Genomic DNA, 26,216 nt, shown 5'->3' on the forward strand with positions numbered 1-26,216 from the left:
TCTCTTCTCTCTTCTTCTCTTCACTAACAATCCACTGAGCTGTGCTTGTATTGTTCGATTATCAATTCGACTCTCAAACCTGACAAACTGAGTTATCATGGCATACGATCTCGATCCACTCCCTCGAACGGCCACTCCCTCGGACTATACGAGGTTCAAGTTCGATCCTGCCAATGTGGGGGATAAGAGGATAGTAGGGTTATTGGCTTGTCAGCGTGAGTTTGGATAGCATATCATCCTCTTCCCTTGCTATGAGGTTGGCCACCGTCTCGACACGAAGGCAATTGTCATTTGACATTGGGTAGACATTGGCTGACAGCTCTGTTATCAGGTGATCCGTTATTACGGTCGTTGAAGACTAGAGTCCACGCTGTCAAAGAGGCAAGTATCAAGACTGCTCCACCACCGAAGGGGAAAGGTAATAAGAAGAAAGGAGGTGACGAGATACCTAAAGAAGGGAAGATGGAAGATAAAGGAAAGTTGTATGAGGTCGAGTTACTGGACACTGTCATCTTCCCTGAGGGTGAGTCAAGACTCGGTCAAAGGAGGATGGTGATCGGGGACATGCTAATGTTTTTTGGTGTTGTGAAAAGGTGGGGGGCAACCATCAGATACGGGACGTATGAACGTACTTGATCCCATTGGTGGGGTGAAACAGAGTTTCGTTATTGAAAGTTGTCTAAGGAGGAAATTGGATAGCGTTCATCTAGTCAGGATACCGCCTGGGACAGAGGTGGATCTGAAAGAGGGCGATGAGGTTGAATTGGTCGTAGATTGGGATAGGAGAATGGACCATGTAAGTTCATTGAGCTCTCACTAGCATGTCGTCTCGATATACTGTACATTTTCTTCCGGCAGAGCATAAGAGGGCGGATTGGATTACTGGTCATTGGGAAGGTAGATTACTGATGATGGGCGGTCAATTCAAACGCAGATGACGATACATACTTCCCAGCACCTCCTCTCAGCCGTATTGGACACAATGAACCTCCCTACCCTCAGTTGGTCGATGCACGCTCATCCATCGCTCGAGGCGCCTTATGTCGAATTACCTAGAAGTCTGACTGCCGCTGAAGCTGAGGAGGTGGAACGTAGGTGTAATGATTTGATAGTTGAGGGAAACAGGGTGTGGGTGGATGTGAGCATACAAGGTGAAGATGGTGATGGCAGTTCAGATGTAGATGGACAGGTGGTAGAGGGAGAAGTTGAGGAGAGAGTCAAGGTTGGCAAAGGGATTCCAGAGGATTATGATGGGGTGAGTGATTTTTCAATCCTACATCATTGTGAACCTGTATACCTGGGATGGGATCAGGATGTCATGAAATCTCCACCCGCTACGTCCAGCGAATGGGAGAGATAGCGGCACCCGGCGAAAGCTCATTCGACGCTCGAAGACTGACATCTCTGACACCTCAGGGCGTGATTCGGCACATCAACATCGAGCGTACCGATCGAAATGCATGCTGTGGTACCCAAGTACCCTCCCTTTCCCTGATCCAACTCATGCACATCATCCCGCCCACCACATCTTCCTCATCAGCTACCAAACTGTACTTCGTCGCTGGACCCAGAGCTGTGAGGTATCTACAAAATGCCTCTAGACAGTTAAGCAGCGTCGCCAAAATTATCGGAGCAGGTAGGGCAGACGTGGTAGATCGTTTGGAAGTTTTGGAGAAGAACCGTAAAGATTCCTTTGAGGCAGTAAAGAACCTGAAAACCGAGATATCGAAAAGCCTGATTGAAAATGCCTTAGCTGAAGGTGGAAAGGAAGAGAATAAAGGGGTCATCTACATAAATAGGGATAATCCATCGACACACGATTTCGAGTTCCTAGGTGTAGTTTCGACAAGCTACATCACTCAGACGGAGGGGGAGGAGCCATTGATCATACTTTTGTCTGGTGTGAAAGACAACAACCAATCTCTATTATTAGTGCATTCGTCGAATGATGGGTTGGCTAAAGACATCAATGAGCAGATTAAGAAGGGATTGGGAAGTAGGATCAAAGGTGGTGGTGCGAGGGGGAGGTATATGTCGAAAGTTGAGGGTAGGTGGGGGAAAGATGAGGTTCGGCTGATAGAGGGTATAGTACATGAGTTGAGGAAGAGAAGATTGGCCTGATGAGTGGGACTGAAACAGACGTTTTAGACGGTACGGAAATCGCAAGGCAGGTTTGATGTGTTGTATTGTGTTGTATTCATTGGAAAGTTTGAGAGGCCAAGAAGTCCAAGGGTATGCATTCTGACATGGAGCAGTGACGGTCAATACTTGTTACTCTGTATACACATTGTCATCCCGCTGGGAACTGGTTCGTCTTGTTTGTACCAGTGAATGGCCATACTGACGGTCTGCTATACTGCTGATAACTAAGCGAGGTCTAGCCTCTTGGCTCTTACTGTACGACCATGCAATGGTAGATTCAGTACTACCCACGTCCCACAGGCATTGCCGACAGCGCCGTATCAAAAGCGCAAAAACGTTATGGTGTGAGACAACTCGACGATCAGGTACGAGACAAGGTACAGTTCCCATTCCCATTCCCATTCCCATTCCCATCCCCATCCCCAATCCTGGAGAAGGAGGCTTATCAATCGAGAGGCATAACTACGACCAGGTCAATCCCAACTGATATACATATCGAGATGTACGATGTACAGTAAGGTTATTCGGTACTGTATCTTCGTGACAAGCCGTTCCGGTGATTGCACTGGAATCCTTTGTCTCGACCTTTACCTTGACCTTGATATCGTAATACTTTGCGGAGATAGACACATCATACATGAATATATTTAGTATTTGTTTTTCCTACATGCTTATTTCGGTGGGAGTGCGCACTGCTTCGAAATATCCAAAGGAGGAGACTGATTTGATTCTGGCGAATAGGGTAGGAACCATGCTTGCCGTGTCCTGATGAGTGGGATCGACAACCCCATTTGCACGATAGTAAGCACCGGGGGGTTTGCATGCGAGTAACAGTCAGATTGTCTCCAACTCCCTCCATACTTGGGTACAGGAAAGGAAAATCACCGATTAGTCATTAACAGCTCACCGATTCCCGCAGATTACAGATCTTGGCTGGCTGTTGCAATTGCGAGAACGAGATTAATTAAATCTGAGCGGCCACGTTGATTTGTTGTATATGGTCCAGCTCCGCCTGAACCTCGTGGAAGGTCGGATCCCTTCGGCTGGGTGGGATAGCATCTCGCTGGACAGTCTGCTGGCCGCTTCGCTGGAGGAGGATCATTCGTACTTTGTTCAGTCTGTAAGCACGCAAGCGTGCTAACTTTACTGTACATACATCTTTGGCAATATTACTCCTCAGATGTCGACCGCGAATGACCGGCGCCGGACCTCATACTTTGGGTTAACTCGGTACTCGGTACCTTACCTTTCCAGCAAACCTTCCCATCGGTAATCTGAACACCTGGTATGGCATATGTACGGCATGCCACGCAGAAGAACAAACTTTATGTTTCATGTTTTCTGTTCTTTTTTAATTAACTCTGATCCACCCTTTAAGGATACTTACCCCGTGATTCTGAGCAGCACCGCTCGACGCTCCAGAGCAAACAACGTAAATTAAGATTCCCCTCATCGGAAGGGAGGGCAACAGCGTGGCGTCGATCATAGTTTCCAATCTCCAATCTTGAATATGTCCACTGGCCGTTTACCTTATATGGGCGATGCCCGTGGATAAGAAATTGGTTCACGTTCGCCTTGCACGTTCTTCCACACCGGGGGAGGACCAACCCACGCTCTCGTAAGTCCCGGATTAACGTGGTTGGTAAAGTATCTTAGGATCCTTCGCAGAGATCTATGTGGTTTGGCTTGGAATGTAAATTAAGTTTTGGCTCACGTCACCAGAGCCCGTGTTCTGTTATTCTTGTGGCTCTGCTCGAGAGCCATACATGAGGGTTGCTTCTTTGGGTGGTGTGGACGATAGAGATCGGTATGATAAGGATCACAAGGATGGAGGACACATGCATCGTTATATCTAGTGTTGAGCAGCTGGATCCTCATATCTTTAAACGAGAGCAACCATATTCTCTGGACGATAATCATATATCACCAACCTCGTACGAGCCTGAGTTCCGAAGCAACACCGCCGCTACACGATCTTCCAGCTCGACTCTAGACAGTAGACTGTAAGTGGCTCAATGAGTCTCCTCAATGTCAATGTTCCAACACGCGTTCTGCTCGCTTACCACTTCTTACCTCTACTCTGCAATCCAGTTCTTACCACTACGCATACATCACTTCGAGATGGCTCAGCCAATTGCTCCCCACCATACGTGAGTGATTTCTGCATCATCATCATGAGCATGAGTTGTTTGCTTCATCTACCATACCACCGTATTACATCTGGGTGCTATGAAGGTATCCCAGCATGGCTTCACATCACTTCACGCAGCAGAAGATAGTCAGTCGCCTGCAGGAACATGGTCGCCACGTTGGATTTGTGTGATTCGGCGTTCCGGAATTAGGATCTAAGGGAATGATTGACGCGCCAAAAGAGGCAAATTGGCAATTGCAACCTTGTAGTTCCTTTGGGTGTTGCAAGCGAGGTAGCGTGGGAGCAGAGGATGAACGCGTGGAAATCATGCTGACACTCTTCCCAATCCAATCCCCCCTTCTCAGTTCGAGCATGTATCACCCACATCACCATACAAAACATAACAACCACCATTACAGTAATCACCATCCCCACCCATCCCCTCAAGATCATCATCTTCACTACTCGTATCATCATCATCACCAAGGATCATCGTCACAACATAGGTGAGTGTCTTCCTACCTGAAATCTGAAAAGGAAAGAATGTCCAGCGGACATGCCTTTGCCCATCATAATCATAACACATACACATCACTGTTTGAAAGAGATGAGATATACTGTGGTAGATTACCGTGTGGTTGACCCTTTTCCTCGCGTGGTTCACACGATGCAAACACGTCCTCTCACCATCAATCTGTACCTCACCATCATCCTCATGATACGAGTAAAGTCTACCCCCAATCCGAATCCCCCTATCAGTGCATTCATTGCATGAGAGAACATGTCTAGACCAGATTCAGTTTAAGCGATGAATTCAACGATGGCAGTGTGCTGATCAGATTTCCTTTTCATATATCTTCTCATTCCAGATCCAGACACAACACCACCTCCTCACCACATTCCCAGCTACCACTCCCAACACTAACTTTCCAAAAGCCATCACCCAACGAACAAACCTCACACGTTCTTCCACCCCTCTTATATCCCAAATCACATCATAGTAAACAGGGACACGTCAATCTAAACAATCGTCACCCCCACACTTCCTCAATTCCAAGGAATCCTCCTCACTTCTCGACCGGTCTCCGGCCCAACAACTCTTCGACTTCTTCCTCGGCCTATACCACCCGGATCGTCTCACCCACCTCTCGAGCAAGTGATCTAGCAAGATACGCCATGACTTCAAGTAAAGACGAAAAGCCAATCATCGATTCTGACGGGAATGCCCGACATCGATCTCAAAGTATCTCACCAAACGAAGAGAGAAGATCATTACCACCTCTGTCGAGCAGTCCCCACTCACTTTCGATCGATATAGAATTGTCTAGAAAACGAAAGGAAAGGGATGGTGATGAAGTTTTACTCTCACCCAGCACTCCCAACTCTACATCATCATTTTTGATGACTCCCCAGTTTACCGCTGTAGAGGGATCACCAAATAGCAAAAGACGATTATCCATTATCGAGCATCTAGCCTTGAAAGAGGAAGACAGCACCTTCAGTGGACCTGATAGATTGGTATCGATAAAAGGTGAAGAACCATTCCCATGGTATAAATCCTCTTACGATCTCCCAAGTTTCCCCCATCATCAAGACCCAATAACTGTCTTCCCAGTCCAATATCAGATCTACCAACAACCCAACCAGAATCAAAATAACAACACGAACGGTACCCCTCAACAAGGCACCGACAACTCCGCTGCCCAACAAAACACTAATAGCGTTCCTCTTGATCCTACCTTATCATCGATGCGATCTAGCGTAGCGCCCAACTCGAATGGCCAACAGCAACCCCAAAACTTGCTTGATCCATCTCTCAACACCGCACCGGAGATCCGATTTCCCGACGCCGAGACACTAGCTTCTGCCACTGCTTCACCTTCGAAGGACGGTGTACCTGGAGAAGTCAACACTCAAGCTGCCCTAGCTGCTGTCTCCACCCCGACTCTTTCCGCCGAAGATGCTGCTGCACTCTTGTCTGTTCCTCAACAGGATGACGACGGCTCGCAATCGATGAAGAAGGAACAACCGTTCTCTCGATCCCCCGAGTTGAGGGTCAGCCATAAGTTGGCGGAAAGGAAGAGGAGGAAGGAGATGAAAGAGCTGTTCGACGAGTTGAGGGATGAATTGCCAAGTGACAGAGGGATGAAAGCTTCCAAATGGGAGATATTGAGTAAGGGTGAGTCAGCTTTCAAGACAACTAGATGAATTCGCTATAGGTGGTGAATATTGACGATGGGTGTCTGAAATTCAGCAATCGACCACATCCGTCAATTGAAGACAGGTCACGAGCAGATGGTCCGAGAGATTGACCACCTCCGAAGAGAAGTGGACATTGCCCGAGGAGGTACAGGAGCCTACACCCACTCGTACCCCACTTACAATCTCGCTGGTACATACCCACCAACCCAGAATAACTTTGCGACCACCCCCGCTACGACTACTCCCGTAACTGCTAATGCAAACAATGGCCAACAACAGCCCCAACAGGTCCAACAACAACAACCGCAGCAGGTTCAACAAGTGCAGCAGCAGCAGCCACAACAGGTACAGCCTGTACAACAGCAGCAACAGCAACAGCAAGCTCAGCCCGATCAGTTGAATCAGATTAAGGCTGATGTACCGCAGACCACCACTCAGTAGTTTGTTTGGCGAATCCTGCCAGCTGTCAGATTAACGCATTAAGAGGCTACGGGAAGGCAGAGGAATTGGTCTTGACGTGTGTTGTCCTTCGCTTTTATCTTTCAATTTTGAAATTTTGGATGGTTATGCTCATTTTCGGTTCTCTCCACAAGAACCGTATAGGCCTTCCATTCTTTTCTCTCGCGCTCATTGGTGAAATTACTTGAGCGATTCATCCATCTACATGTTCAATCTACATACATTTCAATTATGTTTTCACCTTTGAATTCTGATTTTCATTCACATCTGATCTGATCTTCGTTAGTCTTCGTTCTCGTACATTTGTTCATACACGGATTTTGAAGGTGATTGTAAGATAGGTTGGAAAGTGGTATATATACATATATTTGTTCATGTATATATATATGTTCATGTGGCCTGCTCGTTCACCAGAGCTACATCTGCATCAGGAACCTTACAGTGCTGTTTGCAATTAGACTTGGTCGAAATTAGGTTGTCAAGTCGAGTAGGACGATATGGATTATCATGCCATCGGTGAGAGATGAAGATTCAATGCTTTTGTATGCTTTGGTATGATGCTGAACGTAATACATCAAGAAGTATGATCGAAAGGATGGACGGATCCTGCATGTATAATATACTATCCAAGCTGATAAGACACTACCAAAATCATTGGTGGTATGATACGACACCCATACCTCTTTAATCCTTCTTGCTGGTCGAAACGGGCGTCTCCTTTACCAACTGCTCCTTCCTATCCACCACGGCTTTCTTGATCTCATGTAATCTCTGTCTCTCCTCCTCGTTCAAGTGTGGGTCGGATTCTGCGAGGCAAAATCGAATGTCACAGTGTCAATCGTTGATCGTAGAATCAAGATATACGGATAGATGGGACAAAAGCGGGGCAGACTCACCAAGGATAGCTCTCCATGTATGATCCTCGTTCGGTACTCTTGGATCTTCAGTTTTGGAGGAATCGAAGCCCGTCAAGAGCGCCGAAGCCATCAATAGACCTACGGTGAGACCTGTAAACAAGTGACATAGTGATCAGTTTCAAATGTTTAACAGACAATAGCAACAAGAGCTAATTCCGAACCCACCTTGAGCCCACATACGAGCCTGCACGACTTTCTGGGAGGTCGTCTGGTGTTTGTTCCTATTTACCAGTGCCCATGCTACACCCAGGGAACCGACCCAACTGTGTTACGGGGGAACAAAAAAAGCTACGTCAGCTATATTTCTGCAGCGCGGTTCGGACGGTGAGGGGGCGTGATTGCAATACGAAATGAACGATGGCCCAATCCAGCTCCGACTCCAATCTGCCCAACCCCAACCCCCGACACACCCAAAATCAAGTAAAGATCACTCACCTAGCCCCCACAAGCCCATACTTATGTCTCCCCGCCCAATCACCCAACTTCTGCACCGAGCTCAACCCCTCCCATCTCTCATGCTCGATCAGCGCCTCCCTGTCCATCTCCCTCTTAGCCACTCCCCCATATTGCGATCTCGTAAACGCTTCTCCGGATTTTTCAGCAGTGATGGATATACATGGTACGATGAGCATCACGAACCCGAACGCCTTGGCGGGCGAAGGGAGGTTCCGGTACGCTGGGACTCGCGAATTGAGGATGTAGTATGTAGGGAGGGAAAGACCGATACCGTAGAATAGGCCTCGGACACCACCGTTGATGGTGGCGTCGTTGTACGCTCGGATGTCTTCTGCTGTTGCTAGCTGAGCAGGTGGGTGGGATCAGATTGGTGATCTGGTTGAGTGGAGCTGTGGAGAATAGCTTACCTTCATGATGGATCGATGATTGTTATTATAGATGTGGTGGTTGAAGGGGTGATGTTGTTGTAATGTAAGCCTGAGGATGAAGCTGATCGCTAATTCAATGTATATATACAATCGATAAGATCCTAGTAGAGCGTTGTTGACAAAGCAGATGAAAGATATTTACTGTACGAGTAAACGTCGATGGTTGAAAACCAAATATGATAAAAACCAAATATAAAGAAATGACGTCCGACAGCCGTGAACGTGGGGCTCTCACCTCTCACTATTCCGTCATACGCACGAATCGGATGTATGATTCAGCCAATCTCGCCTATTCACCATATAGTGAGTAGATTCCAGCGGCCAGCCTATGCATAAGCAGAAATTACATCTCGGAAGATCTCGCATCCATCATACGAGGGGATGAACTACACATGCCAGTACATATACTCGAAAATAACAGATCTTCAACCTGGTTGATCCGCAATCCGAATAATCTGATTCGATTCGACTTTGAAAGCAATCATCATCGATTTCGTGCTTTGTCTTGCTCCGAATCCGAATATTGAATACGAAGTGGTCGGATGATTCATCTTTGACTTGATTGATGCATGAAACTACTACTATACATGGTAAAGTTCATCGCCATATCTTACAACATAAATTGCTATTCCGAATGCTCAACCACCTCCACCAACGACGTGCTCTGTTGTCATTTCACGGCTCCGAATATCATCTTACCAAGTCACATGCTACTAACCCTTACTGAGCGATACCTCTCCCTTCGGCTTCTTCGTATACCTCATTGAACCCTCTACCAATCAACATCCTCCTGATCTCCTGGGTACCCGCTCCGACCGTGTATAATCTGGAATCACGAAGTAATCGACCGGCAGGGTAATCTGGTATAATAAAGTCAACTCTGCCAGCTAATAAGGAATGGTACAAATCTTTATTGCCACCTACCATTGATATAACCATTACCGCCCTAATCACAAGTTTATCAGCTCTCATCGTCCTTTCGTACAGCTTGTGACACACAATAAAACTTACCAGGCACTGCTGAGCTTCCATAGCTACTTCTACAGCTCTATCAGAAGAATACAGGATCGCACCAGCGCAGTCCTGTGAACCGATTAGTCAGCTGATCCCTACATCCTACTAATTACATCATCACCCACCTGCCTAGAAACCTTGCCAGCATCACAAGCCCTAGCCACGGCATATACGTACGCTCGAGAAGCGCTCAGCTTGGTATACATATCTATATTACAGATATACAAGCGTCAGTTGAAGGATTGTACTCGACACGATGCCTCGATCAACTCACCTGCCAATTTCCCCTGCATCAATTGGAACGTTCCGATTTTCTTGCCGAATTGCTGTCGCTCATGTGTATATTCCAATGTCAGGTCTAAGGCAGCCTGCATAATCCTATTTATCATATCAGCTGGCTCTTTCTCATGCAATCCTCTATCGGAAAGGGGGATCGGAGTGATCAGAAAAAGGAGTCACTCACCCCAGTGGTCCACCGCTCAACACCAGCCTCTCGAGATCCAATCCAGACATCAACACCGAAGCTCCCTTCCCCACTTGACCCAAAACGTTCTCTAATATTGAAGTCCAAGATCTTAGCTGCATGTCCATCTTGCGTGGGGAGCAGCCAAGACTCACCTTCAGGTATCTCAACATTATCAAAAAACAACTCAGCAGTAGGCGATCCCCTCATCTATCGGGTTGGAGTATGAACCCAAATCGTTAATAATCCCTCCCCGAGTTGTTAAGCTCCGCGGCTGGGCTCAGTTTGGTGGAAAAAACGCTCACTCCGAATTTATCCAACTTCTCACCCACTTCAAACCCTTTATAACCCCTTTCCACCAGAAACGCAGTCATCCCTTTACTTGGCGCAACGGAGGTATCGGATTTTGCGTAGATGAGAAAGGTCGACGAAACAGGTGCGTTGGTTATCCTATGGATATACTGCCCAACTCAGTTGAGGTTACTCAAAACTATTGAGATGAGGGCAGGATTGGTTGTGTTCGAATTGAACGGCACAGTAACGCACCAGCACTTCGATCCATTCAATATCCATTTCCCATCTTTCAGCTCCGCCTTGGTCCTCATGGAAACCACGTCCGATCCGGCGTTGGGCTCTGACATTGCTAATGAACCGATATGCTCGCCTGTGAGGAGTTTGGGGAGATATTTCGTTTTTTGCTCGTCGGCTGTGTGATTGTAGAGGGATATCATCAGCAGGTAGTGGGATTGATATTACCTCAGCACAAGAAAGTTGTACAAGCAATATTGTTATTCGATATGAGAGAGGAAGTACGGAGAAAAAGATAACTCACTTCCCCACCGGTTCAGTTGATTCACCATGAGATTGGAATGTGCCTATCGCATATGATAAATCTCAGTAATCCATACTCTGTTGCGTAGGGCTATGAAAGAAACTCACACCGTAACTCAAAGCAATACTAGCCGAAGCTCTACTGAATTCTATCGATCCGAATGTAATTTGACACAGAAATCAGCAAGCTTGACTCTTCCTTCAGTGTAGCACCACGATCATGTCGTTATGAGCACAGACAAAGGCGACTCACCCTCCATAGCTATAGTATGTTCCAGATACCCCAACCCCAACCCACCCCATTTCTCGGAGACAGTGACTCCCAGTAATCCCATTTCACCGAGCTTAGGGAAGATGTCCTATAGCCCATATAAGCATGAGTGTTTGTAGTGCATGACAGCTCGTGATGTGGTATGGTGGGATAGGAGGATCCTATACCTACCTCCGGCAAGTGATTAGTCTTATCTATCTCTTCTGCCCTGGGCGCAATCTCCTTCTGAGCGAAATCGTGCACTACGTTCCTGAACTATGATTGTGTCTGTTAGCTGAACGATACATCGATCCGAATGAAGGAATGCAGCTAACCTCCTCTTGTGATTCTGTTAAACCAGCAACGGCTACATTGTATGACGAGTAGAACCTATGGGATATACGATGAGAGACGCGGAATGATCGGGCGGCGATTGTCCGTATTCGTATCATCTTGGTTGATCGAATGGGTCTAGATTGTTGGGTATTCGATCTGATAGCTGTCCAATGTATGTATGTATGTATGTATATATATATATATTGCTTATATATGAAGGATCAACCATTAACGATGAGACATAAGACAGAGGCGATGTTGTTCAATCCCAAGATGACTGACAGTCATGTGGTCACTCCGGTTAATCCCATTTACCGCTCACACGTGAATGATTTCTAGCTTTCATCTCCATTTCCATCATCTCATCTGCTCGTATCGACATCTTCGTACAGAGAAAGCAGGTAGTGGAGTTAGAATACCTCCCAGATGACTACTTGTCCTTCAAGAGCACGGCTGTGATGCATACTCTGATTCTGTCTTTTATGCCATATCTACATATAAAGGCTTTTTACCACTATTACTCTTCTCTCCCCGAGACCCATCAATGCCTCTCACCTCAATCAAGCGAGACCACCGCCTATTGCTTCAAAAGCTCCTTCAATGCCTCAACAACTTTATCTCCCACCTCCTCAGTCCTGGCATCCCCACCCAGATCTTTAGTCCTGAAATCAAATCCACCAACATCTTTCGAGTCCAACACTCTCTGAACGGCCTTTTCGATCAGGGCGGCTTCAGTGCCTTTACCGAGGGAGTATCGGAGCATCATAGCTGCTGAGAGGATCGTTCCGATTGGGTTGGCAATTCCTTGGCCGGCGATGTCGGGGGCGGAGCCGTGGATTCTGTGGGGGTGAAGGGAAGGGTTGCCAACATCAGTATGTGGTAAAAATGTGGGAATGACGTTGAGTAGAGGATATGGGATAGGTTCTATGCGACGAAGCGAGTTTATGGAGAAACTGGGGAGATTGCACTCACGGTTCGTACAGACCCATAGTGGTGGATTTGGGATCAGGAGCACCAGCGAGAGAAGCAGAAGGTAAGAGACCGAGCGAACCGGGGATGACGGATGATTCGTCAGAGAGGCTGTATCCCAAACCAACATGTCAGCCTTATATACCATACCTCTGATACCAGACGGTAGGGTAAAATCTAGACCGAAGTGAAGCTTACATATCACCAAACATATTTTCCGTCAAGAGCACACCATTCAATTTCCTAGGATTAGCAACCATGATCATAGCCGCGGAATCTACCAATTGATGCTCCAATTTCAGCTGAGGGTATTCCTTCGCCATGAGCTCCGAGACGGTTTTTCTCCATAATCTGGATGTGGCCAGGACGTTGGCCTTGTCAATTGAAGTGATGGGGAGAGGAGGGTCGGCAGCGAGGGCGATCTGAGCGGCGACACGGGTGATTCGCTCGACTTCGGGGATGGAGTAGATACATTGGTCCCATGCTACGCCGTTTGAGTCGGTCTCTTGTCTGTCGCCGAAGTCTGTGTGGGTAAAGAGGAACGATTAGTATTCTCACTTCATATGGAACATCTTATCTGTTCCTTCCATATGACACTCAAATGATTTCCCCTTTAGTGAATGACGAATGCCCAATGTCCACGCCAACAGACAAAGCCACATGCATGTCGACAGATTCCTCTTCTTCTTCTTCTTCGGTTTTTGTCTGTTTGGAGTAGACTAGACACACTCACAGATACCACCGATCAACTCCCTCAACACAATAATATCAGTCCCCCTAGCGACCTCTTCTTTCAACGGACTCCTCTTGAGCAAATTCTCAGAAGCGAACGAAGCGGGTCGAATATTGGCGTAAAGACCCAACTCCTTTCGTAGTTTGAGGATACCTTGTTCGGGTCGGACGGGACCTACACCCCATTTTGGGCCTCCTACTGAGCCTATAGGAATGAGAACATTAGATATGTTTAGCTGGAGATGTGACACACAGAGTGGACCGCAGGATCAGGACGTGAATGAACATGTACACGCTCATGACAGATATTGAGTTGAGGATGTGTTGATTATGAGACATCCACTCGCCCATCAAAACCGCATCAGCCTCTTTACAAGCATTGAGCGTAACGTCAGGTAAAGGTACCCCATGATTATCGATACCCGCCCCACCGAAATCGTACTTCTTCAAGTCGAGGGAGAGGTTGGAGTGTTCGGAGATGGTAGAGAGGACTTTGAGAGCTTGGTCGACTACTTCTGGGCCTGCATTCACGAATAACGATAGGTCAGCAAGATCTCACTACGCTACAGCTTGAGTTCCAGCTCAAGGGGGACACGGCCCGCAAGGTAGAGATAGTCAAGGGTTGTATAGCATTCTGCACGCACCGATACCATCTCCTGGGAGAACAGCGATTTTGAAGCTACACCGGATATAGGTCAGCTCATAGCTCATCTCCTCAGATGCTCGTTAGGGTTGTAAGCTTACGTTCTGTCTGACATTGTTGGATATAATTGTCTTTTGATTGTTGTTAAACAAGTATGATTCAATCAACCTATCGATGTCTTTCGAAAAGTCAGTCAGTGGTCGAGCTATTCGTTCACGCACTCTGACTTTCGGCCAATAATCGCAATGATCGACTCGGGTGAGCCGGCCGAAGATACTGATTCATATATTTGGGATAAAATGGGATAAATTCGCATTGCAATAATCAGATTGTAGCAGCAGATCGTAGCAGAGGTGGACATAGCCGCATATCCCTTTGATTTATGATCAGTGAAAGATAAGATTTTGAGATTGAGATGGAGATGCGAACGAGGTCAAGTGAAGATATCTCAGCACTGCTATAACAATCTCGGCAGAACCATCATTGATACCTAGATACATAGCATAAGACAGAATGGTACTTTCATACAGCTCAATAGCCAAACCAACGTCCAACACCCCCAACGTCATTTCCATCGCTTCTTCTTCCAAGTCCACTCCCACTCCCACTCCGGCCGCTACTTCTTCTTCATCCAACGAAAACGAACAAGATGAATCGCCTTCAGCCTCAGCTTCGTCGCCTGCGCCTGCGTCTGCATCGCAACCACAGCCTCAAGAGCGCCAGCCCATCGCTTCCAGCTCGAAGAGTACGACAATCCAACACCTCATCTTAGATGCCGGACCCTTACTCTCCCTCACTCCTCTTCGACACCTCGCCGGATCATTCCATACGACCCCTATGGTCTTGGCGGAACTACGAGATCCAAAGGCCAGAGAACATTGGGAGAGGCTTGGATTGACTGGTGTAGAGGTGACTGTTGAACATCCCTCGAGTGAGGCTATGGCTGCTGGTGGGTTGTCTCTTTAGTCTCATGGATCGAACCGTGCACATCTGACAGGGTGTACGATCTGAGCTGACCTCATTTTGTAATTACCCAGTCACTGCTTTCGCTAAGAAGACGGGAGATTTCGCTGTACTCTCCACTACGGATCTTTCGGTCGCTGCGCTGACTTGGCAGTATGAGGTGAAAGTTAATGGGATTGAAGGGATTAGGACGGAACCTGGACAGAAGATAACGAAGAGATCGCCTGTGCAGGTAGATGAGAAGCAGGAGGAGGAAGTGCAGCATACAGAAAATGAGGAGGGTCAGGACGAAAATGTTCATGGGGAAGAGGCTGAGAATGCTCAGCAAGAGGAAGAAGAAGTCGAAGAAATCACGCAATCTATTGAACAGGTCTTGCTTGACTCTCAACAACAAGAGCAACCTTCTTCGACGGAACTTCCTACCGAATCTACTTTCTCAACCATACCTGCACCAGTACCCACGCAAGATACCCCTCAACCCTCGACCGAAGATACCGCCCAAGAAATAGATGACGAATCAGACGGAGGAGAATGGATCAACCCTTCCAACCTCACTACCCACCGATCAAGAGATCTGGGACTGATCACCCCTAGTGGATCAGGCGCCAAACCACCGAGTGTAGCTGCTATGACTGGGGATTTCGCTGTTCAGAATATACTGTTGGGATTGGGGTTAGGGTTAGTGGGGGAGGGTGGGAAACGGATAAGTAGTGTTAAGAGTTTTGTGCTGAGGTGTCATGCTTGTTTCAAGTGAGTGGATATTCCCTTTTTCAATACCAGAATATAAATAGAAAGTCTCATGGCATCGAGGATAGGAGTATGATATACTCCTTCCTTATCTTTTCTCAAAACCATCTTGTGAGAAGAGCTAATCATACATACATGGTCGCGCATAGGATATGTAAAGACTCTTCCAAGAAGTTTTGCCCCTCCTGCGGAAACGCCACCCTCCTCCGAACGACCGTCTCGATAGATTCCAGAACTGGCAAACAAAGTATCCACCTGAAGAAGAACTTCCAATATCATCTGAGAGGTACCAAATATACCATACCAGATGCCAAGATGGGTAAAGCCAAGGGACAACAGAAAGGTGGGAGCGGACTGATATTGAGAGAAGATCAGAGAGAATGGAATGATGCGTTGAAGTATCAGAATATACAGAAGCAGAAGGAAGATAGGAGGAAAGCGAAGGGTGTGTTGGAGGGTTGGAATGATCCTGATGTGAGTTTGCTCGCTTCGCAATGCCACGGTTCATTTGCTAGAGCTTTGTCTTCTTTTAATCCCCTCCTTTCGAATCTACACTGAGATCCATTCTCGCCCTCGGCCAGTCACTGTCACTGTCATTGCTTTTTGATTCATTTCCCTTTACTAGATCTGTTCTTTCTACGCTATGTTATCTTCCTTTCAACCCTACTCCATGCGATTCTTTCTCGCTCATCTCCGTGTGACAACCAAAGGAGGTTTGCTGTCGCTTGACTGTCAATGCGAGGTACTAGTAGCCTTGACTCGACTGTCGTCATTGTTTCGCACTTGACCGAGGTGTTCGTATGTCATTGTGCATAGTGTGCAAGCTGACTGGTGACTGTTCATACTTTTCAGTGGTTACCCGAGATCATCAGTGTCGGTACATCAGGTAAAGGTCGATCTCATGCGTCCAACATGCCATCGATAGGACACGGTAGGAAGAATCCCAATCAAGCTAGGAGGAAAAGATAAGCATGTAGCGTATGCTCTATGGGTTATGCTGTGCAATACTCTTATATCCAAAGGATGACCCTCTTTTCATTTTTTTGCATTGATCTGTGAGTTTGTTGTGTCTATATGTCTGTTTGTGTCCGTGTGCCTTGCCTTGGCTGTGATTCAGGACTGGAATAACCGCCGGTATGACCGATCAGATACACACGACATATACAGGTCACTTGCCACTATCATCTATTCTGATTTTTGATTTTACAGAAGCAGAGCTTGAGATTAAGGTTGACATTGATGCTTTTTGTCTTCTCAGCTACGTCGTATACATACATACCACTATCTCATGCATATAATGCATGTACGACATCCATTCCTATCTCAACCTTGTTTTTGGGAAGTGGTTGTCCGAAACAGATATACCACTGCATAATACTCATCAACAACACTTGTCTCTCTTACATCCCTGTCCCCTTGACATATTAAACTTTGAAGATCAGTTTGCGCCCCATCCTCATCCTTTGGAAATCTTACTCACCCTTTTCCTTACTTCTTGACTTCATCCCCTACTCCATCAATAGCATCATACTTCCCGACAAACATCCTTTGCTTCTTCTCCTGGGGGTAAGTTTCATCATATCAACTACAACTCGAGCGAAAGAAGAGAGATCGATCTGTTCTTCTACTTGAACCCATGTGTGGAAACGAGGACAAGGAGAACTGTGTCATGGGGTCATGGTAAATGCGAGGCTTGAGCTGTGGATTCAAGGATCATTTCGATGATAACAGACTTACTCTCTCATATATAAATCACCATCAAATTCCTCTTTCTGTATTTTCTTTTCTGTCTTTTGTCTTTCTTATCGACCATCAGAATATAGGATACAAGCTAAAAAGTATTTTCGACTATCTGATTAACTTGATAACTAGCTAGCTACTACCAACCCAAACCAACGCAATCAATATCATTATTATCCCCCTCATATCATAATCATATCATCATGCTCACCTTCGCATTACTCTACCTCTCATACTTCTTATCCCTCTTCATCATCCCATACTTCCTCACTCTCTTCTTCTCTATCGAATTCTCTTCCATTCACTTTGGTGAATTCTGCTTCCCCACCTTCAAATCGGAGCAACAAGAACAAGAGGACGATACTCCCCCTGTTTCTGAACATCAAGATCAAGGACATCAGTACTCTACCCATCCAGACGACGACAGTGATGAAGAAGTAGAAGGATATCAAGTTGATGTCGAACTCTTCTTCAACGGTTATTGTAGTTCCACACCTACACCTACACCACTCAACACCGACGAACCAAATCCACCTGTAGTGGCGAACACCCAACCGGCTGCAGCTATCTTGCCTTCGCAAATACCTAACAACCTCAACCTCACTCTCATCCCGTTCCTCACGGATCAGTCCGAGCAACCCTTATCATGGACCCCCTTCTATCGATCCAACGAACCGTCCGGTTCTTTCTTTGCCATGCCAATCTTCAATATCCATCATCCCTTTTACCGCCAGATGTCCGTATCCGACCAGTTCTTCCCATTTTACAGGGGGATGGAAAAGCAAATGGAGGATAATGTTGATAAGACGACCTCCAAACGCAGGCGAATGATGAAATGCGAATTCGAAGGTTCCTTTCGACGTAATAGGACTGCAAAGGTATCGAGGGCGTGTGATAGGAGAATCGAAAGGTTTTGTCCATACAAGCGAAAGTCCGCGAATGAATATTACAGTGAGTGGTATCCCCCCAAAGGAATCATGAGTTATATACTTGATGAAAGGGGATATATAGCTGATAAGATGCTTGTCTAGGGTTACGTCAAGGTGTGAAAGGATGGCCACTCTCAATAAAGAGATCATGGGCATACCGATCCAAACGAAGGACCACAGGTGATCAGGTCGTTCAAATATCTGATATGCTCTTGGAACGTCTGTACCCTGAAAATCTCTTAGGAAGGAAACGGTTCACAAGTCCCCATCCTCCTTTACCTTCTGTACTCAATGATAACAATGCGCCTATTCCATCTTCGGTACCGAACTCGCATTTACTCTATCCTCATGGGAACGCTCTGTCTTTATCGACCACAGCCTCGAGTCGACCTTCATCCGAGGTTCTTGGTCGCATCGCATCATCTGAACCAAGCTTGAAGAAACGTGCTCCACCGTCATTCGCCTTCACCTTCTGCAGACCAGCAGATAGAGTACTTGGCAAGCGACTCGTTCATGAGATGGATGTTATAGACGAAGGTCCCGATGATGGTTTGAAACGAAGAAGCACAATCAAGGAAGTAGGGATCCGAAGCACCTCGTATGAACCTACCTCTTCATTCTGGACACCAAGAACCGGTTTCATCACGAATCCGTTTGAACACTCGACGCCTGATAAGCGCAAGTATACTCAACGATCTTCACCTAGTCCTCCTGAAGACCATGAAGATGGATTGAGAAAGAAGCGAAAGGTGACAGAAGATAGATTCCTGGTCATCTCTAGATTACCTGACGAAGAAGTGAAAGTTGCACCTATCACGCCTCCTAGGGATAGAGATGATACTCCTGAACTGAGTCATACTCCGAATGAAGCTGAGGAGGAAGTACTCGTCACTCCACCTCAATCTTCTTCCGCAGTCCTGGGCGAGGCATTGCAGGTGGGTGCACGACCTTATCTGACAGGAGCTTTGCTGACCATTATTGATAGCTTGTCCCCTCTCTCACCAGAGAAGCATCTCCTTCGCCCTTCCCAACTCGATCAGGAGTCGAATCACCTTCCACGGAAGTGCCCCGACGACGAAAGAATCGTCCAGCACCTCTTGTACTTGATGGAGCCCCTGATCCAGCTGACGATACCCCAGTTCCTTCACCTACTCGATCAAGACCCAAGGTAGGCTTGCCTCGGATGGTCAGGAGAAACACTTTAACTGGGTTCATGGACGCCTCGCTGGATGGTTTCACCCGTTCACCTACCACTGCGATGTTCCATGATGGTCCTGCCACACTAGTAGAAGGGGATCCAGAATCGCGGCTTGGAAACATGCCTCCTAGAGGCAATGTATGTCCTTTTCTTTTCTTCATAAATTACCCATCCGGAGAATTGCTGACGCCAACGTTGATAGGAGGTCGCCAAGATTGCGTGGCTCAACAAATTGAGACGAGTAAGTAGAAATTCATTTCTGAAAGTCGATCAAACCTGATGATGGACGCTTCTGACGATGGTTGGTTTCATTCTTAGTTGACAACTCAATTGCCATTCCTCCAACCGACCGATCCAAGTCCCAAGGCGAACTTCCTTCATGCTCGTAGACAACAACTTGCCCATGCCATCAAGCAGGAGTTGGACGCCAACCCCATCTCACCTGAAATCATCACACTCAGACACCCTCCTCATAAACAACCTGAACCTCAAGATCCTCCTCTGTCTATCTCACCTCTCGCCTCTGAGTCTCCCAATGCCAAACGAGCTTTCAATCCGGAAGATGCCAAACCTTGGCCTAGGGATTCAAACATGCGAGACTCCGTGGGTGTGCATGCGACATATGAGCAAGTCCGGGCGATGCCTGAAGCGAGAAGACGAAGTTCAACCAAAGCGGTGGTTTGTCTCAAGCTGTTGAGAACCAAATTCGGACTCAAGTTCACCAAACTCATCGAGGCGAAAAAGGAGAAAGAAGCGCAGGAGAAGTATGGTGAGATGGGGGATTTCATGAGAGCTCTTCAGGAGATGAATGATGGTGATGCGCTTGAAGCTCAGCAATCAAGTAGCACGGGCGGTAATGCCAATGGATTAAGAAGGACTCAGTCGTCTAGCGATGTTTTCGGTGGAAATGCTCAAGCCGGTCCTTCCTCGAAACGAGCGAGATCACAACCTCCTACACCGACAATCGCTCTCGGATCGCCTTTCCAAGGTGATATAGGAAGTATAATCGCTTCTGAATATGCCTTGGTCAGTCCTTCTTTGGCTACCTCAAACCTCGCGACTCCTCGTAGGAACAACGGTCCTCCACGAGCGAGATCGACATCTCGAGTTCGGTCATCTCTCCAACCCATCAGGCGAGCCAGGTCATTCGCAACTTCTGCTCCACCAACTCCCATCACCATAACCTCTTCGACCACATCACCTTTGGCATTGCCTCCACCAACAACGATCTCGGATAATCTTCCTTCCACTCCAGCAACCCCACTTGAAGTCCCTTCGGAGTCCCGTGTTGTCCACGAGTCGAGCGCTGAGTTGAGCACACATACAAGCTCCTCGCCATCTCCTCGAGACAACTCCAGTACCGTACCTATACCTCCAGTAGAAGCGTTAGTAGTCCCTCCAATCTCGCGAGCGGAGGTAGATGAAGCTCCTGAAGAAAAGGTACCTGTTCCGACTAGTGGACTGGATACTACAGTAGAAGCAATAGTAGTCCCTCTTATCTCAAAAGAGGTCGATGAAGCTCCTGAAGGATCGGTAGTTGCTGGGGTTAATCCTGATACCAACTCGACAGTTGAAGCCTCGATTGTCTCTCTTAACTCAAATGAGGAGGATGTGGCTCCTGAAGAATCGGTGTTGGGTCATGCTAGTTCTAGTACCCTGGTTACAGTAGAAGCAATTGTCGTCCCTCTTATTTCAATTGAAGAGGTTGATGAAGCTCCTGAAGAATCGGTATCTGATGAAATTAGTCATGATACCGACTATACGGTAGAAGCAACTGTCGTCCCTCCTATCTCACGAGAAGGGGTTGACGTAGCTCCTGTAACTCTGGTATCTACCAGTAATACAAGTTCGGATAAGGAAGATCAGGGTGGTGCTGGAGAAGAAGTGGAGAAAGATGTGTCTGTGGATGGTTCTATGTCATCAATATCTCAGGAGAAAGAAGAAGTAGTTGCCGATGATGATGGATTTGAAGGGGAGGATACTAGTATCGCATCTGACGCTCCTTCTATTGTTGAGCAGCAAGATATCACAGAAATTAGTGATGCCTCTACACCTACCGACGAACCGACAATATCCTCATCTCCCCCTAATATCTCTCAAGAAACGGTCACACCGCTTCCTCAAAGTGCCAAGGCACCTACTGCCGTGGCTAAGGATGATCCTCGTTTAGAATTCACCTTCTCATTTCCTTTGATCACCCAATCATCTTCGTCTCCCGGTCCAGCCGCTCCCATCCCATCGGTTACATCAACAGCCAAAACCTCTCCTGCTGGATTGTCCGTGCCATCCACCGATACTCCCTTCCCCAATGTTCCCAAGGCGACATTCGATGTGCTCACTCGACCAGTTCCGCCCATTCAGCTGGATCCGAAAAGTGCACTTAGTCGAGCTATTGACCGAGCCACTTCATCTTCGTCAAGACTGGCTCGTACCAAGGACAGACCTCGTGGTGGACCATTGACCGGTAGATTGGGAGGATTATGGGCTGCACATGCTGCTCGTACGTTGAACAAGGTCAGTCCCATCAAGGTGGTGAAGAAGAATGATGGTGGCGAACTGGAGAAGCAGTTGGACATGGCTCTGAAGGAGGGTGAAGTGGGGGAAGATGGTGGTGAGCGTGGTAAGGACGTTGAAGGTATGGAACAGAGTGTCAAGGAAGATCAAGAGGTTATTGGAAGTACTGAGGAAGTTAAGGTGGTCGATAACAGTATGAAGGAGGATCGACGTGGCGAGGAAGCCTTAGAAGAGGGAAAAGAAGATGACAGTATGGATATCGTCACCACTGGTACTGACATTCCAACTCAACCATCGACCCTACCGATATTGGCCCCAACTCCTCAAGCTCATCCCGGTCATGCCCTTAACCCTTCATCCCGGTTATCACTCCTTGATCTCGTCCGACCTCAACCTCGACCACCTCAGCTGCTTTCCATCTTTAACAGGACCGCCAATGCACCTGCTCATACGGACACAGAGGTGGATATGGAAGTTGATGAGGTCGATGAAGCTCCACCTGCATACTCTGACAACTCACTCCCAGTATATACACCATCTCATCCACCTTTGACTGGCAACATCAATCGATTTCATCCTATCACTTCGAGATTCGCTCAACATGCATCACTCGCCGCATCATCCGTCTGCGAAGAGATCGAAATGACCAGTGCAGAGCCTTATCCTACCACGACCATTCCAACCCGGTTCGGTACATTCGCTCAACAGATGTACATGCCTAGTATAGCTTCTTCCTTCCTTGCTAGAATCAGTGGTCAACCAATCCCCGAACCAGCAAGATACATGGAGGACACGGAGATGCACGAGGATATCGTCATGGATTCACCTGCTCAACCATCCTTCTATCCTCAACAACCCACTTCTTCCTTCATTCACGACATTCCTATTCCTGTCACACAGAGCATCAACGCGGTACCTATGCAATACGATATTGCCCCTCCTCCTCATCTTCACTTCCGACAACCTGCCTCTTACGATCCTGACAAAGAGGATGAAGATGAATTTGAAGAAGTCGAGATCCCCGATCCTCCCTCAAGCTCACCTGCGATAACCAATCAAATGGTCCGAGAGACGGAATATGCCAGACAAGGTATCTCGTCGCTTACCATATCGGACCCTGCGCCAATTCCGCTGCTCACTCCTGCACCTGCACCACCATACGCCACCGTCGATTCTCAGGTCAATATACCATCACCACCAGTAGAAGAATCGACTTTGTCGCAGGTGACCGCGCCAGGGGTACCAGTTGAACAGCCGGTGCTTCCGGATCCAACTTTCAAATGGACCGATCCTCTTGCTACGCCTCAAGCTGTATTGGTCGAAGTACCTCAGAGTGAGTCATTGGCACCACTGCCTGATGCTCATGCTGAGTTGGATGTATCTCAAGCTGTTACTTCGACATCACCAATCGACCCAGCTTCAGCATCAGCCGTCGACCCCAGTATGCCTTTCGCTCGACCGGATGTACCACCTTTACAAGTTTCCGACTCGAACTCAACGTTTGAAGAAATGGTTGAATCGGTCATACAACCGCAAGTCATCAAGCCGTTGAGATCTTCTGCTCATGCTGGTGGAGAGAATATGGGTCTACAATTACTAGCCAGTATCGCCGAGGAGAAGGAAGAGATGGATAACGACTCGAAAGCTGTAGAAGAACTTGTCGGTGGAAGTGGGAATGAGAGAAGATTGACATGGGAAGAGAAGGGTAAAGGGAAAGCGGTCGAGCCTGCTCACGGTTCAACCGATAACCCGACGTACGACGAACGGTTAGTGGATATGTTGACGAGTGGACCTTTACCTTCTTGGTTCACTTGGCCTGATCAGGACCTTGCGGACCCCCTCCATCAAAGTCAATGGCAAGAGCCTTCTCAAGGTCAGGTCTTCGTACCGTCCCCTGGGTTGTCGAATTACCAGGATCTTGTGGACCCCACACATCACGGTCGATTGCAAGATCCTGCTGACAATCAAGTGTTCGAACCCTTCCCTACTTCATCTGCTACAACCTCTTCTCCCGTTTCCGACTATACTCTTCCACCTTCATGGCCAGCCCCCGCTCAAACTCAAGCTGCGAACCCACCTCCTCCTATCTTGACTCCTCCGCCAAGTCCTCCCTATACACCTCCACCAAAAGAAGGGGAAAGTGACTTCATACCAAATGCTAGATCAGGTAAACAGCGGGTATTGGCTTTCATTAACAGTACTCCCTCACTCAAGAAACCTGTTTCACGAACTGCTCCACCGGCCAGTCGAAGTATTCAATTGATGTCACCTGTCCTTACGCCTGATCAGATGGGAGAGATTGATGAAGAGATTGATTTGGGTGGATTGAAAAACGAAAACAAGGATAGAACTTCCATGCCTCCTCCTAATTTCGTTACCTTCCCTAAACAACGGTCGTATCATGCTTGCTCCGCCAAATCGACTGTGCCTCCTCCCACATCGAACCGACTCGCACTTCCACCTACCTCGTCATCCGGTCCAGCATTCAGATCCATCGTTGGTCCTTCGAAGTCTACTCTCCTTACTTTCCCTACCAGCTCCGATAGATCGACGGAGACTATCCGACAAACCAGCGTCGAGAACACAAGCAAGGGTGATACATGGGAATCGAAGACTTCGTTCATGGCAGCTAAGAGGGAGAGTGAAAAGGCCAAAGAGGAGGATATGAAAGGACGGACCGATCTTTCAACTCCAACTCCACCTGCTATCACTCAATCTGCGCAAGATCAGGTGGATCATCCTCAGGCAAGGACCGTAGCTAGACTACCAGCTCGAATGCGAAGGGCGATCGCCGCTGCTCAGCAAGCTCCTGTGGACGCCATCGGCCAACTGGGGTATGATCCATCGTATGGGATGCCGACCCAGCCCACGAGCGAGGTTATGGATTATACGGCCCTCTCGACCATGGCCAGTATCGCCACGCTTAATGGTCTGGTAGAGTTCAAGCGTATCTCGGAGATCCCGCTGTTCGACTCCTCGATATTCCCATGTGAGGATAAGGATTTCCCCGATGCGCTGCTGAAGAGTGAGATTGCCGTTCCCGATTTGTGAGTTGGTTAGCTCAGGCTTTTGCCTTGTTTTGCCTTGTTTTGTTTTGTTTCGTTTTGTTTTGTTTTGTTTTGTTTTGCGATAGACGAGGGGTGATGCTGATTTGGGAGTGGGCTGTGATAGATGCCCTGCGCCGTGGAGAGGAGGAGACGATAGGTGGTATATCGATAAGGATGGGTGGCTTTCGTCGTTCGATCATATCCTTGGACTTATGCCTACGGTCTCGGCTTTCCCTGAGGATACTTCTTCGCCTGGTTTGTAGGTGTTTGGTGCTGGTGCTGGGTAAGGATGCTTGGTGGTGATTTGGTGCTCGTGCTGGTGCTGGTGATGATTGTTTCGCTGGTCGGTGATGTCGTTATTTTGGACTTTTCCTTATTCTGCTTTGTCCACGATCTTGGACTTTTCACTTGTTTTGCCTTTTCTTGGGATTTGCTGTTCTACAATCTTGCGTCTCATTCTCTGGGTCTTGAATGACTTGTCTGTGGTGCCGCTTGAAATGATCTCACGATTTATGATTTACGATTTTACGATTTTGTGGTTTATTGTAATACCAGAAATGTATCATACCCCCACCAACTTCTCTCCTGCGTCGAATTATATCGATCCTGCTGATAGGTGACTCTGACTAATCTTCTACATTTCATACATCATATTTCCCACTCCATTTGAGTTATCATTATTTTCCCCTTACCACGCCTAAAAGGTACTCAATCATCCCATTTTTCACCTCATTGAAAAAACCCAATGGATGTTTGGATACCTTCTTTTCTATACTTTACTCAATCTTCGGATGAGAGTATCGTGATAAAGGCGAATAACGATATATCTTCTGTCTCTGATAGATGATCCTTCTCCCTTCTTTCTTAAATGATAAGAGAGGAGAAGAGACGAGATTTGGGACTTGTACCTTTATGAGGTCTATTAAGGTATATGAGTAGTATAACTCGTCTACATCTACTACATCTGTATTTAGTATCTGTATTTAGTTGACCGATGTGTCTCGTATGAATTGATGTCAGATTGTTGATAGTCACAAAATACATGAATGATTTTAATACAACGATACTTTGGATGTACATGGATCTATACGTTATGATACAACCT

At 47.2% G+C, this 26,216-nt stretch overlaps 7 protein-coding genes across 7 annotated transcripts; 4 read left to right on the forward strand and 3 right to left on the reverse strand.

The window, feature by feature from the left end:
• Window positions 1-97: 97 nt before the first annotated feature.
• Window positions 98-2,121, forward strand: I302_103319 (uncharacterized protein; the record flags this gene model as incomplete). Its single annotated transcript, XM_019188692.1, has 5 exons — window positions 98-215; window positions 332-523; window positions 594-796; window positions 935-1,255; window positions 1,417-2,121. 5 exons carry the CDS (start codon window positions 98-100, stop codon window positions 2,119-2,121), a joined length of 1,539 nt encoding a protein of 512 aa, XP_019048254.1.
• A 3,328-nt stretch (window positions 2,122-5,449) lies between these two features.
• On the forward strand, window positions 5,450-6,916 carry I302_103320 (uncharacterized protein; the record flags this gene model as incomplete). The annotated part of the gene is made up of 2 exons (XM_019188693.1): window positions 5,450-6,452; window positions 6,528-6,916. The coding sequence occupies 2 exons, from the start codon at window positions 5,450-5,452 to the stop codon at window positions 6,914-6,916; spliced, it is 1,392 nt and encodes a 463-aa protein (XP_019048255.1).
• A 702-nt stretch (window positions 6,917-7,618) lies between these two features.
• Window positions 7,619-8,720, reverse strand: I302_103321 (uncharacterized protein; the record flags this gene model as incomplete). The annotated part of the gene is made up of 5 exons (XM_019188694.1): window positions 7,619-7,740; window positions 7,831-7,941; window positions 8,017-8,114; window positions 8,287-8,651; window positions 8,715-8,720. 5 exons carry the CDS (start codon window positions 8,718-8,720, stop codon window positions 7,619-7,621), a joined length of 702 nt encoding a protein of 233 aa, XP_019048256.1.
• Window positions 8,721-9,455: 735 nt separating this feature from the next.
• Window positions 9,456-11,745, reverse strand: I302_103322 (uncharacterized protein; the record flags this gene model as incomplete). Its single annotated transcript, XM_019188695.1, has 14 exons — window positions 9,456-9,595; window positions 9,660-9,681; window positions 9,747-9,818; window positions 9,875-9,957; window positions 10,024-10,127; window positions 10,213-10,303; window positions 10,368-10,422; window positions 10,518-10,662; window positions 10,759-10,918; window positions 11,045-11,087; window positions 11,152-11,192; window positions 11,297-11,402; window positions 11,486-11,569; window positions 11,629-11,745. 14 exons carry the CDS (start codon window positions 11,743-11,745, stop codon window positions 9,456-9,458), a joined length of 1,263 nt encoding a protein of 420 aa, XP_019048257.1.
• Window positions 11,746-12,206: 461 nt separating this feature from the next.
• I302_103323 (3-isopropylmalate dehydrogenase) lies at window positions 12,207-14,088 on the reverse strand (the record flags this gene model as incomplete). Its single annotated transcript, XM_065869649.1, has 7 exons — window positions 12,207-12,468; window positions 12,602-12,709; window positions 12,797-13,121; window positions 13,332-13,535; window positions 13,678-13,851; window positions 13,975-14,009; window positions 14,075-14,088. 7 exons carry the CDS (start codon window positions 14,086-14,088, stop codon window positions 12,207-12,209), a joined length of 1,122 nt encoding a protein of 373 aa, XP_065725721.1.
• A 398-nt stretch (window positions 14,089-14,486) lies between these two features.
• I302_103324 (uncharacterized protein) lies at window positions 14,487-16,652 on the forward strand (the record flags this gene model as incomplete). The annotated part of the gene is made up of 4 exons (XM_019188697.1): window positions 14,487-14,922; window positions 15,011-15,686; window positions 15,833-16,157; window positions 16,536-16,652. 4 exons carry the CDS (start codon window positions 14,487-14,489, stop codon window positions 16,650-16,652), a joined length of 1,554 nt encoding a protein of 517 aa, XP_019048259.1.
• A 974-nt stretch (window positions 16,653-17,626) lies between these two features.
• I302_103325 (uncharacterized protein) lies at window positions 17,627-25,374 on the forward strand (the record flags this gene model as incomplete). The annotated part of the gene is made up of 6 exons (XM_019188698.1): window positions 17,627-18,374; window positions 18,455-19,287; window positions 19,338-19,688; window positions 19,753-19,791; window positions 19,869-25,111; window positions 25,236-25,374. 6 exons carry the CDS (start codon window positions 17,627-17,629, stop codon window positions 25,372-25,374), a joined length of 7,353 nt encoding a protein of 2,450 aa, XP_019048260.1.
• Between the last annotated feature and the right edge of the window lie 842 nt (window positions 25,375-26,216).

The sequence above is a fragment of the Kwoniella bestiolae genome, chromosome 2 (genome assembly GCF_000512585.2).
Source record: "Kwoniella bestiolae CBS 10118 chromosome 2, complete sequence".
Classification (NCBI taxonomy): domain Eukaryota; kingdom Fungi; phylum Basidiomycota; class Tremellomycetes; order Tremellales; family Cryptococcaceae; genus Kwoniella; species Kwoniella bestiolae.